Here is a 16,923-nt window from a genome sequence, read left to right as displayed (position 1 = left end):
GGAGAGCCCGGGGGCTGGGGGCTGCAGGGATGGGGTCTGCGCGGAGGTGCAGAGGTGGAGATGGAAGGTACAGATGTGGTAGTTTGTTGTGGCTCGTGCCTCTCAGATAAGAAGAGGTCTCTGGATTTTGATTGTCAAGTCTGGGGATGTGGATTGTATGAGAGAATTTTTCTTTTTTCTTTTCTTTTAAAAATATTTTTCACAGAAACAGGTCTTGCTGTGTCACCCAGGCTGCAGTGCAATGGTGTGATCATAGCTCATTGCAGCCTCAAATTTCTGGGCTCAAGCAATCCTCCTCCTTCACCCTCCCAAGTAGCTGGGACTGCAGGCATATGCCACCATGCCCAGCTAATTTTTAAAATATTTTTTGTAGAAAACAAAATCTCTCTATGTTGACTGGCTGGTCTCGGGTTCTGGCCTCAAGCTATCCTCCTGCCTTGGCTTCTCAAAGCCCTGGGATTACAGGCATGAGCCACTGCACCCGGCCAGCATTTTTTTTATTGCTTACAATTTTGTGCTTTATTCAGTTTATTTTAATCTTCTCCACTACTTTGATGAGGTAAGTGTTCTTTGCCTCAGTTTACAGATGAGGAAATCAAGACTCAGGGAGGCTTATCAATTTTCTCAAAATTTACACAGCTAGTAAGTAGTTAAACTAGGAATTAAATCTAAATCTATCTGTCTCCAGAGCCCAAGCTCTATGCTTTGGCCTTTTTAAATGTTTTTCTCTTCCTGAGATTAGTTACCCAATGCTGAGTGGAACAATGGGATACAGAGGCTTCAGAGAAATTGGTTTATTTTTCCTCCTGAATCTGCTTGTGGACAAGTCTCATTCGAGCTCAGGTGGTCCTTTTGGGTCCTGTTGCTGGAGGATCGATTGAGCGATCCCTCTCAATCCCTGAGCCCGGCCCTGGGATGTGGTGCTCTGCCCCTTGTTCTCCGTCAGCTAAGTCTGGGTGCTCAGGGAAGGCACTTCCCACCCACCACGCCTTTCAGTGGGCACTCCCGCTGCGGGGGGGAGTTACTCTATCCCTCTCCCCTCTCGATGCAGCTCACTGGCTTGCGTGGCCTGCAAGAGGGATTTGGGCTGAGTTTCCTACAGTGACTGCTTTGGGGATCTGCCAGTAGGGGTTTCCATTTCAGCCCCTTCCTTGGGTCCACATTGCTACTCCACAGTGGGAACCCCTAGCAGCTCTGAACAGCAGATCCAGCCTGGAGCTCATTCTGGCAGTGTAACCAGGCCCTTCACACAGCAGACTGTGTTGCCCTGCCGTTGCTGGTGCCTTCAGACGTGTTCATTTTAGGTGGTTCTGCCACCCTCCCAAGCCAGACTTCATGTGCGCATCTTCCTTAGTTTTTCTTGGGAAACTGGAATCTGACAAGTCTAGCAGGGTATGTTTATGAAGTGACTTCTTAAGTAACGGTATTTGAAACCTGTCATGAAGATATGTGATGATATTGGTTTGGCTCACGTGATTAAGTGATCTCTTTCATTCAGAGAGAGTGATGGCAGACAAGAGAGCCCATGGTTTCGAAGAAGAATACCTCCTTTTTTTTTTTTTTGAGATGTAATCTTGTTCTTGGAGTGCAATGGTGCGATCTCAGCTCACTGCAGCCTCTGCCTCCTGGGTTCAAGAGATTCTCCTGCCTCAGCCTCCCGAGTAGCTGGGATTACAGACACACACCACTATGCCCGGCTAATTTTTGTATTTTTAGTAGAAACAGAGTTTCCCCATGTTGGCCAGGCTGGTGTTGAACTCTTGACCTCAGGTGATCTGCCTGCCTTGGCCTCCCAATTGAAGAATACCTCTTAAAACACGTTTAAGTTTTTAAAAGATTGAAACAAAGTCTGTAACTTTTAGCATGCAACCTTCATGGATTCTCATCATTGGGAAAAATTTTCTACTAGAAGCATTGGCATGTCTTTGGTAGCCATGGAAACTAACCCTTCAAAGAGAGAGAAGCTCTTCTGTCCTCAAAACAAGGAGATACAGTGAAAGGAAGGCATATTTCATACTCAGATGCCTGAAATACTTTATTTCTGTGTGTGTATATATATGTATATATGTGTATATGTTATATGTGTGTGTGTGTGTGTATATATATATTTAAGGCTTATACAAGACTCCTTGTTTTTGTTTTTGTTTATCAGTGGCACAATGGGTATAGTTTTAGGTGATGGAAGTTACATATGCACTGTGGCCAAATACCCAATACAAAGCCCAAACTTGCACATCTTTGATCCTCATTAATGTAAAACCCATGCTTGTGAAAGCAATTATTTAGATGATTTTTATCAAGCAACTGCTAATGACCGGGATTTGTGATAAGGAACCAGTATACAAAGACAAGACAGACACAGGCCTTCCTTCACAGAGCTTACAGTCTGGTAAGTAAAAGAAAATAGTGAATAATCAGTTGCAGGACTGTGAAATAAATTCTACAAAAGCAGCGTTCTAATCTGGGGGACTCTAAGGTAGAGAAAAATCTTTATGTCCTGAGCCAGCTGAGTGGGATGGTATCTGGAAGAGCACGAAGGGTCATGCAGGGAACAGCATGCACAGTGGCCTTGTGTGGAAGAAGCTCCATGCCTTGGAGGAACTGAGTGAACTTTAGGATGGCTGGCGTCCAGAGTTCAAGGGGGAAGAGGTCAGAAAGGAGGCAGGAGAGATCTGACATGACCAGATAGATGGTGCATTCCTTCACTCCATCCCTACCGCACTCTCCTGCTCAGGACAAGTGCCACATGTAAACAGTTAGGTTTGGTCTGTGCAGGGTGGCCCAGCTGCTAATTCCTGTGTTCTGTTCATGGCAGATAACTCAACCTAGTTATTAAAAGCTAGGAAACACCAACTGTGAAAATGATTCATCCTCCCAAAAGATGAAAACTGTTTTAAATATCATCACAGTCTTTTATGTCAATGAAAGCATCAAGAATACTGGCCGGGCACAGTGGCTCACGCCTGTATTCCCAGCACTTTGGGAGGCTGAGGCGGGTGGATCCCTTGAGACCAGAAGTTTGAGACGCCCTGGCCAACATAGAGAAACCCTGTCTACTAAAAATACAAAAAATTAGCTGGACATGGTAGCACACACCTGTAATTCCAGCTGCTTGGGAGGCTGAGGCACAAGAATCACTTGAACCCAGGAGGTGGAGGTCGTGCCACTGCACTCCAGCCTGGGCAACAGAGCCCAGGCCCTGTCTCAAAAATAAAAGTAAAAATAGAAATGTGATTATCAGATGTTTTTCCTCAACATATTTTGTTGTGTAAACAAGGGCCCCCCATTTTCTCATCCTTTTTGCCCACCAGCAGTTCCCATGCCTTTCTTGGCAGCTGTGTTTCATGACTGCTGCTGGAGAATACTGTCCCAGGCCAGCTGCCTTCCCCTGACTGATATCACCTGCAAAGGAGCAGGTCTTATTTATGGGGTGCTGCATTCCTAATCCCTCCCCACCCCACTCTGCCTGTTGGTCTCATGCAGAGAGAACATCCTTCGGCGATCACCAGCTTTTCATGATTGAGGGAAAACTGGAACAAATACAATGCTTTTGATGAACTATGAGCTGAGACAGTGCCAATGATTAAAAATGTTTTAATTGTGAAACATCACACATTGCTGTTAATTTTTATTTTTGTTTACAAAATTCCTAGTTTCCTTGAACAGAAACTGAACCTTTGTGCTTTCTAAGAAATTTAAACAAAAAGGTTCTTTGAATCAAACTACGTTTTCGTTCTGTTTCATTTCCTTTATGTCTGCGTAGAAGAAATAATTTAGGTCTAAAGAAGGCTGGACTCCCCTGATAAAAATCAGTGGGTTACTTCTTCAACTTCCCCCTTCTCTTTGCCTTTTTAAGTGTTGCCTTTGTTTTTTTCTGAATTTCTGAGCCTTCTGTTTTACTAAAAATCTGAGTCCCTAGTGATTTTCTTGGCAGTTTTCAATGAAGGTTGTGTTGTTTTTTGTTTTGTTTCAAGAGTTGGTTTTTTTTTTGGGCATGTGTGTGTAAATATCAAAGTGTTTTGTTTGTTTAAATTTTATGTGGGCCTAATTAAAACAGATAGCATTGCAACCCAAGAAAAAAAAAATCCCATATCTAAATCAAGATGACTTCCAGTGGCCCATTTATTTTATGGGGCGTTTAAGAAATAAAAGTTCCCACAGCAAACTGTGTGTGTCCTCTTGCATCTGCAGCAGTCCCATTCCACCTGCACCTCCGTCTGTGTGTGATGGCTGGCTGCAGCCTGGGCATGCTGTCTCCAGTACTGCTGGCTGAGCCAGGGGTCCCAGAGATCAAGATGTCAGGGCCTGTAAATTGTGCGGCATGTCAGTGTCTGGTGGCCTCTCTGCAGAGCATGGGGCATGTGCCCAGCCCGTGGGGGCTCCACTGGGGCTCCTGAGACAGAGGCTGGCTGGTTCTGGGGCGGGAGGTTCTCTCCCTGGAGTGGTGCTTACTGAGTGGGAGTGAGGGACAGCAGGTAGAGAGATGAGCAGAAAGGGGGCTGTCACCTTTCTCTATTCCTGAGCTGGGGCTCTCACGGAAAATCAGAGTACAGTAATGAGCAGAGCTATGCTTTCTGCCCTGCCCTCCCTCCCTGGTCCTGACTCATGACTTCCCCATGAGTCACAGCCCCAGGGAAGGGACATGGGGTTTGCAGCCTGGTTAGTAACCCTGTTGTCCTGTTGACTGGGCGTAGATGCAGGGCGAGCAGCAATGCCTCGTTGAGCCTCCGTGTTGGCCTTTGTGAAATGGATGTGAAATTCCTCCTCCTGCCTCTTACACTGAGGTTGTGAACAGCTCTGGGGGCAGTGATTGTAAAGACATTTGCAGGGACTCCAGGAACAATCTAAATAAATGAAGGGCTTTTTTTCTGTTATTATTAGAGAAGGGGACATGGTAGAGACTCAGGCCATTTCGCCCAAACCCATTTACCCCAGCCATGCAGGCTCATATTCTGCTGAAGCTGCTGTTGGTTATTGCTGGGACCCTGGGCGATGCAGTCACAGGTGAAGGACTGCATACGGTGGTGTGGGCTCAGGCTGTGCTTGTTTCAGAGACGACTTCGGCTTGTTCTACTGTGTTGGTCTGTTCTGTCTAAAGGTCTTTCAGGGGCTGGATGAGTATGGGGCGCATACCATTGTTCTGTCGTCAGAGCCCTCTGCAGCCATTTCTCATGAACTCACTCAGCCCTTCTGCTTCTTGGGTGACATTGCCACCAAACTACTTGGCTGCCAGGTCCAAGAGGGTGCCAGGCTGTTGCCCAGGGAAAGAAATAGACAACAAAAAAGGGGCCAAGTCACAGCAGTCAGGTCCCCATGGAGGAGGCACTGGGGAGGCTGGAGTCGCAGCAGCAGTTGAAAGGTCGTTAGAACGTGCTGTGATCTGGTGTCGCTGCTGAGTCATTAGTCTATCTCTACTGAGGATCCCTGTCTGGGGAAGTTGCTATGTCCCAGGGCAACTGTGCTGAAATCAGTTGTCTTATTTCAAAACTTGTGCCTGTGCCCTGAGGCCCTCAGCAGGCATGTTTCTTCTCTCATATGGCAGCCCTTTGGATACTGGGGACCAGCCTCTCTTCTCCATCCCTCCTCCTGCTCTGCCCAGCCTGTCCTCCTTCCCTGAACAGGTGGACAAGAAATGTTCATGTGGCAGATGGGGTGTCACGGGGCCCTGACAAGGAAGGTCCACATGCAGGGCGATGATGACACTGGTGTGCTAGACCCAGGGGACTGGTGTGGAAAGGGCAGAGGTGACAGTGACCGTAGCATGGTGGTGGTTGGGGGTCAGGGACAGGCCTCATAGGTGTTTTTCCAAATAGTCGTGTAAGAAAGTTGGGGCTTCATGAGAAGTGTGTTTTGACCACATTTGTATTGATGTTAAATCCAGCCCATCACCCGGGGCTTACTGAATGTCTCTGGTCTTCCTCACCACCATTTTCTTCTTCTTTTCATTTTCTCTTCACACATAACCCCTGCCAAAGCTGATAGGAGTCGTATCAAATTTCTGTCGGTTCCTCCTTGCCTACAGAGAAGCAATCCAGCTTCCTTAGTTTTATATTGAAGCCCCTTCCTGGACTGACAGGAAGCCTGTTTTGTTTTTGTTTTTTTGTTTGTTTGTTTTTGAGACAAGGTCTCTCTCTGTCACCCAGGCTGCAGTGCAGTGGTACAATCACAGCTCACTGCAGCCTCAACCTCCCAGGCTCAGGTGATCCTCCTGCCTCAGCCTCCTGAGTAGCTGAGGCTGCAGGTGCGTGCCATTTCACTTGGCTAACTTAAAAAAAAGTATTTTGTAGAGAGGGGGTCGCACTCTGTTGCCCAGGCTGGTCTTGAACTCCTGGCCTCAAGCCATCCTCCCACCATCACCTCCCAAAATGTTGGTATTTCAGGCATGAGCCACTGTGTCTGGCCTTGTAGCCTGGTTTTGATCCTCATCCTCCTGGTGTCTACTCTCCCTTTCCTCTGCTCCTGCTTTTCCTTCCAGGCATCGTGTTGAGGTGCTCAGGGTAGATTCAGCAGCTGCATGGCCTTATGTGTCCAAGTGCTGTGAGCCTCAGTGTCTATACAAGAGGGTGATAGCAGCCCCTGCCTCACCATAGTCACTCAGCAGTGGGGATGGGGTAAGGTGTTGCTCTGGGCTCTGGTTAGGATGCGATGCTCAGGGGGCCACCTGGGGTAGGGGACACATGTATTCATGTTTTGGTGCTCAATGAGTAGAGTTTTCTGGTGAATTAGAGGCAGGCAGAATGCATTTGGATGGGGTAAGCCAGAGAATGTCACCAAAAGCATGAGACTTGGGCTTGGTCTTGAAAGGTGCACTGGATTCAAAGATGGGAGAAGGCTGCTCAGGTGGATGGAATTCTGCAGACAAAAGCTCAGAGGGTTGTAGAATTGAGAAGAGTGTGGCCAGAGTATAAGGTGTGCATTTACGGGATGGGTGAATAAGACTGGAATAGCACTTGGGAGAAGGCTGGAAGGCCTTGAGTGGCAGGCAGAAGCATCTGACTTGATCCTTGAGGGAGGCAACGAGGAGCTGTGAGGCATTTTGAGTCGGATGCCACCAGGGGGAAGTCTGGGTCTGCAGTAGTCACCTGGAGCAGGGAGGGAAGCAGGCTCTGATGAAATGCTCTGGCCACAGCTCCTGTGGCTGCCCGGGGAATGGGTGTGTGCAGACTGGCCTACATAAGACACTTCGCAGCTGTCCTGTTAGGCTGTTAGGGAGATTCCTTACTGAGTAATTGCTTCTCAACCAGGAGATACAAGGGAATATCTTAATGACCTAGAGATAGAAGATCTACCACATGAGGCCTGAACACAATAAGGGAAAATGGTAAGCTGACGGTGGAGGCTGTTCCAGATGATATGTCTAGGTTTGGGCGCACTCATTTCATGCTTCTGGGCGATCCCAGCAATCATGGGCTTTCTGTCCTGTAGGGGCATATTCTGGCCTCCTGAAGGAGTAGGAGTAGGGCTTGTTTTGTTAGATACAATTTTTTGTACATAGCCTTCCTGCATGCCTATATAAAGTGTCACCAAGGGGAAATAGAAACATGGGAAGAAATACATGAGAAATGGACAACATTGTCCATTCCTGCCTGCAAGGAGCTTACAGTCTAACTGGTAAGCTGAAATGAATATGTAGCAACATGAATTTGAATTTGGTTAGTAGTAGAGTTATATCTTCTGAGCATTCAAATGTTTTCTATTTGGAAATAATTTCAAATATATAGAACAACTCCAAGAATAGAAATAGCACAGTGAATAATCCATGTACCCCTTTCTCCAGTTTACCTAATATTAAATTTTACCTCATTTACTTTTTCATTTGTTGTCTATCCATAAGGGATGTGGACTGATTTTTAAAAATATGTTATAATTTATTACTGTCCTTAGTTATTTCAGTGCTCTGCTCAGATTTCCTAAGATTTGGCTAGTAGGAGCTACTTCTCTAGCTCCTGTATCCTTATGATATATCTCCATAATGTGTTTTGGTTTGTTTTTGTTTTTGAGCACTTCCTAATTTTCTTCATCTTGTACCTACCCTACCCTTGCTCTGGAATCACCCACTTCTCCAAAGTCCCCTGGTTCCTTTTAATAGGGAATGTTATTAAAGACCAAGATGTGGATACCAGGTGTGCTTGTACCTGCCAGAGCATCTTTGCTTCTAAATCCTTTCAACAGAGAGAACTAGGAAGTATATGCATTTGTTTACACATATTCGTACACATACTTACATTGATACATATACTCACATATCAACCTCTTTTAAAAATCAGACATTGGAAATCAGACTTTAAAATAAACAACTTTTAGAAATCATCAATTCACACCTATACCTTCAATTCCAGTCTGTCCCCAGAGGGTTCTTCTCTGTTCCATGTTTCTGTGTCCCTCCTTCCACAGCGAGAACTCTGGCTCCCAGCAGCAGTAGCACATGTACTCACTCGCTAAATCCTGTAATATGTCTAAGATAGTTTCAGAATGGTCTCATCCACATCACTACAAAAAACAAAGCTACTAAAAGGAGTTCAGCGTTTGTTTGCAGTTCATCCCTCACTCCAATCCTGCCGAAGACTAGGAGCATATCATCAAATATTCCTGAGCTATTTGAATTAGTTTTGTCTTTCTCCTTCAGTCTGGTTATGGTATTCATTGAATTACGGATTTGTTTATTTCAATTCACTTTCAGTTTAGGGGTATTTTCCCTTCATCTCGTCCTTATTGACTTAATTTAAACAAATTTAAGGTGAAGAACATTAACATGGTTCCCAAAGTCAAAACTATAGAAAGAGATATACTTAAGAGTGTCACTCCAACCTTGATTCCTTTGGCCTAATTCATTCCCATCTCTTGTTTTCTGCTCTTCTAGATACATCCAAGAGAAATATGCATATTTGATTTCCCAGTTTTTTGTATGCAAAGGGTAGCACACCATATATATATATATATATATGTGTGTGTGTGTGTGTGTGTGTGTGTATATATATATTTTTTTTTTTTTGGTCCAGGCACTTCTTATTTATCTTTTGATCAGACACGCCATAACCAAAGTTCTGATTTGGAACAAGAAGGCTCCTAGCATATAACAGTTGTCAGATTTTTAGTTACTTGCAAAAGTCTGTTGGTTTCTACCAATAGCTTTATTAAATAAGCTTTGTAAAACAATCTGTTAGTGATAGGGTTCTTAGAATATGAAGAATTCTTTTGCAAAGTGGAGTGACTTTTTTCGATCATTGCGAAGTTTCATAGAAGGTGCCTCAGACTTGAGGTGTGATTTTCAGGATCAGAGGGTCGGTTGTGATGGGAATGGGTTATTCTCAGCTGAGCAGATAGTGTACAGGATTGGCAGTGGGTTTGCCGGCTCATTGTGGTCACTCTGAGCCTTGGGACCCATGTGTCCTTCTGTGTGTTTCCCAATCCTGACGGGTTTGTGGCAGCTTAGAGCCCATTCACAGCTAGTGCTAATTTTTCTCCCTTTGATATTTGAGAAAGCTCTTCCATTTGCCTTTTAAATTTCTCTCTTATGTCTGAATTCAACAACTATTATACATTTGAACTTCACGTTGATACCGCTCTTTGTGTTTTCAAAGCCTCATTTTACTGAATGTCTTGCTTAATTCCTGTGAAACAGCAGAACGGGTATTGTTGTGTCTGTTTGGAAGTGAGGAAACTGAAGCTCAGAACACAACAGTGACAGAGCTAGGACTAGAAGCCAAATCTTCAGACGAAGAGCCTGGAGTGGTGTAGGAGGGCCAAGGCTTTATCTGTGTTTATCACAGGGACTCCACCTCCCTGCCCCCTTCCTCCAAACTGCCCTGTGGCCAACAGATTTCTGCTGCATAAACCTCACCTCTGTCCACATCAATAATTATTACCTTCCTGCTAAGTATTCAGCCATTCAGAACTGTCTGAAATCAGTTCAGAGGGTCTATATCAGCAGCTTTGTTATATGAGCTCTTGTGACGGTGACCATCATTGTGAGTGGGCCATAAACCAGGACTTGGCAGGGTTTTTTACTCTTAGGAATTTTAGTCAGTAGAGTTTTACTTATGCCTGCTTAACCGTGTCCCAGCAGCTGAAAATGTGCCACAATGATGCAACTTGTTAGATATGGGATTTTTATATTTGTAATGTTAAAAATGCATAAAATATTACAAAAGAAAATTACGAAGACAGTAAAAGAGTTACCCTGAGAAGCTTAAGGACATTCATTTTATAATGTATAATTATATACATTATATACATTATAAAATGTATACAATTATACATTATAAAATGTATACAATTATACCTGTCTCTTATACACATCTAGATGTGTATAAGAGACAGGTATAATTATATACACTATATACATTATAAAATGTATACAATTATACATTATAAAATGTATATAATTATATAATTATACATTATAAAATGTATATAATGTATGTAATTATATGCATTATAAGATGAATGTCCTTAAGCTTCTCAGGGTAACTCTTTTACTATCTTCATAATTTTTTCCCAAGAACCCATATATGATATGGACCCAAAGTAAGAATACCTTGTTTGTATGTAACCATCTGAATTTAGTATGCTAAGTTCAGAATCAAAACATGCAAACAGATTTGTACTAGGATACTTTTTTGGTGAATAATAAAACCAAAGGTCCACTCTTCTTTGAGGTGTATTTAAGAAAACAGTTTATATAATTCATTTTCCTGAAGACACGTGACATTCCAAGCCCTCTTATTGATGCTCAGGGATGTGATTCTGGATTGAGTGTGACTTTTTCAGAGTTCAGAGAGTCATTTGGTGAATTTACCTAGAGCTGAGTTACGCATTTCCCATGTGTTGGGAATCCCTGGAGGCCTAGAAACCCCAGACAGTTCTCAGGCTGTGGTATGTGTGAACAGCGAGACACTGAGTCCTTACTTCTTTGAGACAACAGGTGTTCTTTGGGCTGGGAGGTCAGAGCACATGTCTGGGCTCAGATCGGCTCCTGCTCACCTCTAGATCCACAAAGCCTGGCCTCCTTCCTTATTCACAGGGGGTAGAGTGGAGACAGACAGCCCTAACAGGACCAAGGATAGGTTCCAGGGAGTCTGAAAAGTGGGGTGATTTAGGATCAATGAGAGGGATCCTATTTTTTTCTTTCTTTCTCTCTCTCTCTCTCTCTCTCTCTCTCTGTCTCTCTCTGTCTCTCTCGCCCAGGCTGGAGTACAATGGCGCAATCTCAGCTCACCACAACCTCCACCTGAGTGGGATTCTTTCTAATTGTGGGCAGAGGGTGGCACTTGATGAGGATTCCAGTTTCTTATCTGAAGTATTAACGTCACTGGGTGTGCAAGCATCTGTTCAGCCCCTCGACAGCCTAGAGTTAAGGGAGAGGTGTGAATATGGGGTTAGTTTGTTGTTGTTGTTGTTTTTTGGAGATAGAGTCTCGTTCTGTTGCCCAGGCTGGAATGCAGTGGCATGAACTTGGCTCACTGCAACCTCTGCCTCCCAGGTTCAAGCAATTCTTCTGCCTCCGCCTCCCAAGTAGCTGGGATTACAGGCATGTACCACCATGCCCAGCTAATTTTTATATTTTAATAGAGACAGGGTTTTGCCATGTTGGCCAGGCTTGTCTTGAACTCATGACCTCATGATCCGCCCACCTTGGCTTCCCAAAGTGCTGGGATTACAGGCGTGAGCCACCGCACCTGGCTGGAGTTAGCTTTATGAAAGCAGGTCACTTCCTCGTTCGTTGGTTGGGTTAGGTTGGGTTGGGTTATTGAGGTAGGACCCTGAACAAGACACGCTGGCTTTGACTCGGAACGAAGGCAAGAAGGCAGACAGAAGTAACCTGTGTCGGAATCTCAAGGTCTGTGTGCAGAAACTGCATTGCTGTAACCTCACCTGCTTCCTTAGCAGCTTTTAAGTGTACTTACTAAATCTCTAACTCACATATCTTGGCTCCTGTAACAACTCACGTTTGGAGATGCAGATGGTTCCTCGCATATAAAAATTGGGTAATTGTCTGCCTGACTCTCAGGCTTGCCTGAGTGAGTGTGGGGTTTTGTATATATGCATAGATAGAGGCTTGCACACATGGTGGAAAGTAGCGTAAACACCCCACAGTTGGGAACATTTACCTGTCTGCCAGAGCCTTTCCAGGGCAGGTGTTCCTATAAATGGGCAGCAAATCATATGCCTCTTCCCCTCCTGCAGGGAAGACTTTTGGGGAAGACTATGACAAGTAGCAAGGGTGAAGAAAAACAGTAATGCTTCATCAGTGCTCAAGTTCCCATCTGGGAAGGGAGAACTGGGTTGTGGGGCGGGGGTGGGGGACTGCCCTGACTCCATCCACTGCTCTGGCCCAAACCTGCAGGTGATGGGTAGAGGAGCCTAGTGTGGGCACCAGCAAGGACTGCTGCCCGCTCAGAGCTCTTGGTTTGGACAAAAGGGGTAGCACACAATATTAATGCAAAGTTTGTCCAAAAGCATTGAAGAAGCCCTAAACGTGGTACTCTTTGACCACAGCTTGGCCTACTTGGCTCCCTCCTCTTTGAGGAGGCTCTGGGGAAGGTGGAGCATCTCTGAGTTCAGGCCCCTCGTTGGGGGGTGTCAGAGGCCCACTATGACAGCACATGGTGTTTTGGGCCCAGGCCCCTTGGGATCGCTGTCATCTGAGGGGAGTTCATTTTCTAAGAAATGATGCATGTGTGTTGGTGTGGGCTCTGCGACGCTGACCCCCACAGTCTTGCTTGAGAAGACACTGTCTTCTGTCCTGTCCAAGTGTGTGGCTCCATAGCTGTGCTCATGTGACTGTACTCAGTGCTGTGTGTCCTGCCACAAGACTGTTGTGCAGCAGGGCAGTGGCTCAGGATGCAGGTCCCCAAGGATGTCCTGATATGTGCTTGTCCTCTTTGCCTCCTTCAGAGAATTCTCAAAGGAAAGAGAGAAGGCAAAAGCACGGGGAGATTTCCAGAAGCTCCGGGAGAAGCAGCAGCTGGAGGAGGATCTAAAGGGCTACTTGGATTGGATCACCCAAGCTGAGGACATCGATCCCGAGAACGAGGAAGAAGGAGGAGAGGAAGGCAAACGAAATAGTATGTAGCGCCTTTCCTGCCCCTGGCTAGACAGACCCAGTGTGCGGTTCAGACGCCTGGCAGCAGGCCTTCCTTGACTCTGACCCAGGCTGTGAGTGGGACGGCCTCCTTCCAGCCATCTGGTCCCTTCTGCCTGCACACATCACGGAGAGAGCAGGCGCATTGGCGCTGACTCTGGATTTCTGCCTGAGGTTTGGGGGTTAGAGTTGTATTTGGTAAGGTGGGCCAAGGAGGATCCGACGGACCCACCGTTGGCCTGGGAAATTCAGTAAGCGCATTTCTGAGTGGGCACAGGGGTGATGAGACGTGTATTCTTGCACCACAGGAGAGGAAGCTGTGGTTTCCCTCACCTCAAAGTGAACAGTGTTATTGGACAAGAATTTGAAGTGCAGGGTTCTTCTTGACTCCTACTCTTACGCCACCTGACATAGCTCCTACATGTGCTATTCATATGAAGCCATATGCTTAGCCCATCAGGGACTAGGAGGAAACCAGCTCACCATTCTAGGCAGGTGTTAAGGGGCATGTGAGTCAGTGACAGCTGCTTTGCAGCCCAACCACCGACACCCCACACTGTGACACTAAGCACCCTAGAGCACTTTCTGCAGGAGGCAAGGCCTGAGAACTCAGTCAGTCACTGAAATTGATTGCCATTGTCAACCACAGTGTCTCTTTCACTGCATACTTTTCCCACAGATGTGCTCTTATTCTTTCTGGGGACCTCTGTGCCTTGGGTCAGAGTGGAAACTGGAATCCAGCAATGCATTTGACTGAGATGTCTGTGACTTGCCACAGATCTGGAAGAGTTGGATAGGAAGGACTGAGAACATACTTCAAAGGCACATGTCCATTGAGAGGCCTGGGGACCCGAGGTCGGCCCTACATTGTAGGAGACGGCCGAGCAAGTCCCTGCTTGAGCAGGGTGCCTTGCATGTTTTGCTGTCAGCAAGGCCTGTTGCTGGGTACAGGGGAAACCCGGAGCTGGAGAGGATGTGGAGTGCTGCCTCCTAGGGAGAGACAGGGCTGCTCACACTAAATGCAGCCCTGGGGAGCGGAGCTGCAGGGCACACATAGAGGGCAGGCGCGTGCTGCGGGAGCCGAGGAGGGATCGAGGACCGGGCTGGGGGATGTATTTGGCCTGGGCCCTGAAGGATGGATGGATCGCAGGTGTGACCGTTCAGTGTGAGAAGAAGCTCCCTGACCCAGGGGACTAGCGTGAGGGAGGCATGGAGGTGGGCAAAGGCCAGATTTCAGGGGGGAGCAGTGGTCCCTTCGGCCGGAGTGCAGAGGGTATGAAGGTCGGGGTGAGCTGCCATAGGAAGGGGGGGTGAGGTGCAATTGTGCCTCTTCTGGAGGTTGTGGAGTGTGGAAGTAGGGGCTGAGAGACCCCTGACGGAGGGGCTTCTTGTCTGAGAGGGCCCTTACCTTTCTTCAAGCCTGGGTTCTGTGCCTTCATGGGGAGGGAGTGTATTCCGTGATCTCAGATGCCCCGGCTGGTGCGAACCTGTGCGCTGACTGGGAGTGGGCAGGGTCAGGCCTCTCTTCTCTCCCTCCCTGCATCTTGCCAGGCTCAGGAAGGGGCCGGGGCTTCAGCACCTGAAGATCAGAAGACTGAGGGAGGGTTTCTAGATCTCACTGTTTGCTGAACGCAAGTTCAGAGTTTATAAATAGACATTCATTTGAGTCTCAGACTCAGCGATGTGCCTGTGAAGTGATTAGATGTAAGAGTGCCTGCCTGTCCTCTGCACAGCTCTCCCCTTGGCAGTGGGGCTGTCCTGAACCCCATGGCCTCCGTGGAGCTTCTGTACTTGCAGTATTGCTGGCAACAGGCCACGGAGGTGCAGCTCGGAGATGCCTGCACAGCTCTTTCCCCTTCACCTGCGAACTGTAACTCGGATGCTGACCTGCCTCACCTCTCCTCAACCCACCATGGTATTTGTAAACGAGAGGAGGTATGGCCCCTTTTTTCTCAGCAGAGTATCTGTCTTTGCTAGCTTAGCTGTGTACCCCAGGGAGCTGAGTGAGGCCTTCTTACAGGCCAGTGGCCTTTCCTCTGTTTATTTCTCCTCCTCTAGAAATAGACAAGGATTCGTGTTCTAGTGTTGCTAACATCAGTCATGGTAGAGTTGTTTATTGGGCCTATGATCTGAGGATTAAGGGTTTTCATTGGATTTAAGGTGATATCTTGAGGGTTAGCCATTTTATCTCAGCCCAGCATTTCCTATGACCTGCCACTGTAAAGAACCTGACGATGACAGAAATCAATGACTGCCTTTCAGAGAACTTGCCAGGAGGGGAAGATGGAGAAGGGGTGGCTTAGTGTGAGAAGCTGATCCCATTGTTAAGGCCCAGCACTGTGCTGTGTGAGCCCGGGAGGGCGCAGTGATTCTGGCTGGTGGGAGTGGACGGGCTGGGGCGAGGTGAGGAGGGCTCCATGGGAGGAGCAGCCCTGGGCGCAGAGGGTGGGGATGGGGGCTTTTTCAAGCTGGGGAAGTGGAGCGAACAAGCTGTGCAAAGTGACAAATATTCAGGGGCCGTTAAATGCATTGCTCAGTAAAATAATCTAGGAAAGAAACAAAACCCGCTTAAAAGCCTTGTAGATCTTCAGAATTCACTCTCACTGGGGCTCCCAAGCCCAGAAAGCCGCACTGTGTCTTTGGAGCATCAGCAGTATTATTTCTGCTATGCACCATGATGTGTGACTCAAAATGATTAACTAGCTTAACGTTTGATCCAGAATAGCAAATGTTTCTGTGATGCACCCTTATTCTTTATGGAGCTCATTTTGCCAGGTGCTGGGGTTTCCTGTGGAGTGAGGCTCACAGTGCTTCCCAAGGCATCAGATTTCCAGAGCCTTGATGATGGGGGTTTTAAATAAAGACAGAAAGCTTAGGCTGTGGAGGCCATAATGGGATTTAACTGACTTGAGAGCCCCAAGTCTCCTCCTCTGAGGAGAGAACCTCTCTGATCACAGACCTCAGCGGCTCAGACCCTCTGGAGAAGACAGCACTGTTGAGGTTTCCCTGGGGCCTCCTGTGGCTGCCAGCCATTTTCTTCCTGACACAGCCAGAAAACCACGCGAGGAGAGGGTTTCAGTGAGGCCCACATGGTCCTCCTCACCAAATAAAGAGCCCTGGATTCACCACATGCACATGCTAGGTCTGGGGCTGTCTCTGTGCATCTGATTAGCAGGCAGTAGAAGTGTGGGTGTTGCCAGTGTTATGGTGTTTGCATCCTCCCTGGGGGTGTGAGATCACCCCACATGCCTTCCACTCCAACCCTGCTCCTCTGTTACCTCTTAGGAGGAGGATGGTGCAGGGCCTGGGCTCCTGACTTTGTCCATAATGACTGAGGATGCTAATTCAACTGATAGCCCTTTTCAGCTGGGTCCTGGATGTGAGTTGATCAGTTTCCTCCAAGACCTTGAGGACTGAAGTGACAGTGTGAGAAGAAACACTTCCTGATAGCTGAGGCTTAGCCTAGATGAGCAGAGCTGGGTGTAGGAAGTCACTTATAACAGCAGATGTCTGTGAGCTCACGGGAGGCAAAGGCTTGGGCTGGAGGGCGTCTTCATGCCCCTTCTCCGGATGTGGCTGTAATGGAGTTTTGTGACTTGGAATTTGGACTTTAGTGTTAGGCAAATTACTCAACCTCTCTGGGCCCCACTTTCCTTGTCTGCAAGAAGGGGATAAAGATATATCTCCCCATGGGGCTGTTGTGACAATTGAATGTTCTGTGACTGGTAGGAGATGTCATAGTTGTAGTATGTGCTGTTGCTGTTTTCACCAGACACCAGTAAAACTTGACCTCAACAGAATTTTGGGGGTATAAATTTAGGGGGTACAAATACCGTTCT

At 46.9% G+C, this 16,923-nt stretch overlaps 1 protein-coding gene across 4 annotated transcripts in view; it reads left to right on the top strand.

The window, feature by feature from the left end:
* Positions 1 to 16,923, top strand: part of CACNA1D (calcium channel, voltage-dependent, L type, alpha 1D subunit) — a 326,299-nt gene that overhangs the window by 201,171 nt on the left and 108,205 nt on the right. For all 4 annotated transcript variants that reach the window (XM_011986180.1, XM_011986179.1, XM_011986182.1 and 1 more), the window contains exon 9: positions 12,898 to 13,067. In XM_011986180.1, the coding sequence (XP_011841570.1) occupies positions 12,898 to 13,067 (170 nt within the window). The remainder of the gene's footprint in view (positions 1 to 12,897; positions 13,068 to 16,923) is intronic.

Source organism: Mandrillus leucophaeus, unplaced genomic scaffold, assembly GCF_000951045.1.
Source record: "Mandrillus leucophaeus isolate KB7577 unplaced genomic scaffold, Mleu.le_1.0 Scaffold296, whole genome shotgun sequence".
NCBI classification, from domain to species: domain Eukaryota; kingdom Metazoa; phylum Chordata; class Mammalia; order Primates; family Cercopithecidae; genus Mandrillus; species Mandrillus leucophaeus.
The sequence above is the reverse complement of the archived record's forward strand: the minus strand, read 5'-3'. Positions and strand labels throughout refer to the sequence as shown.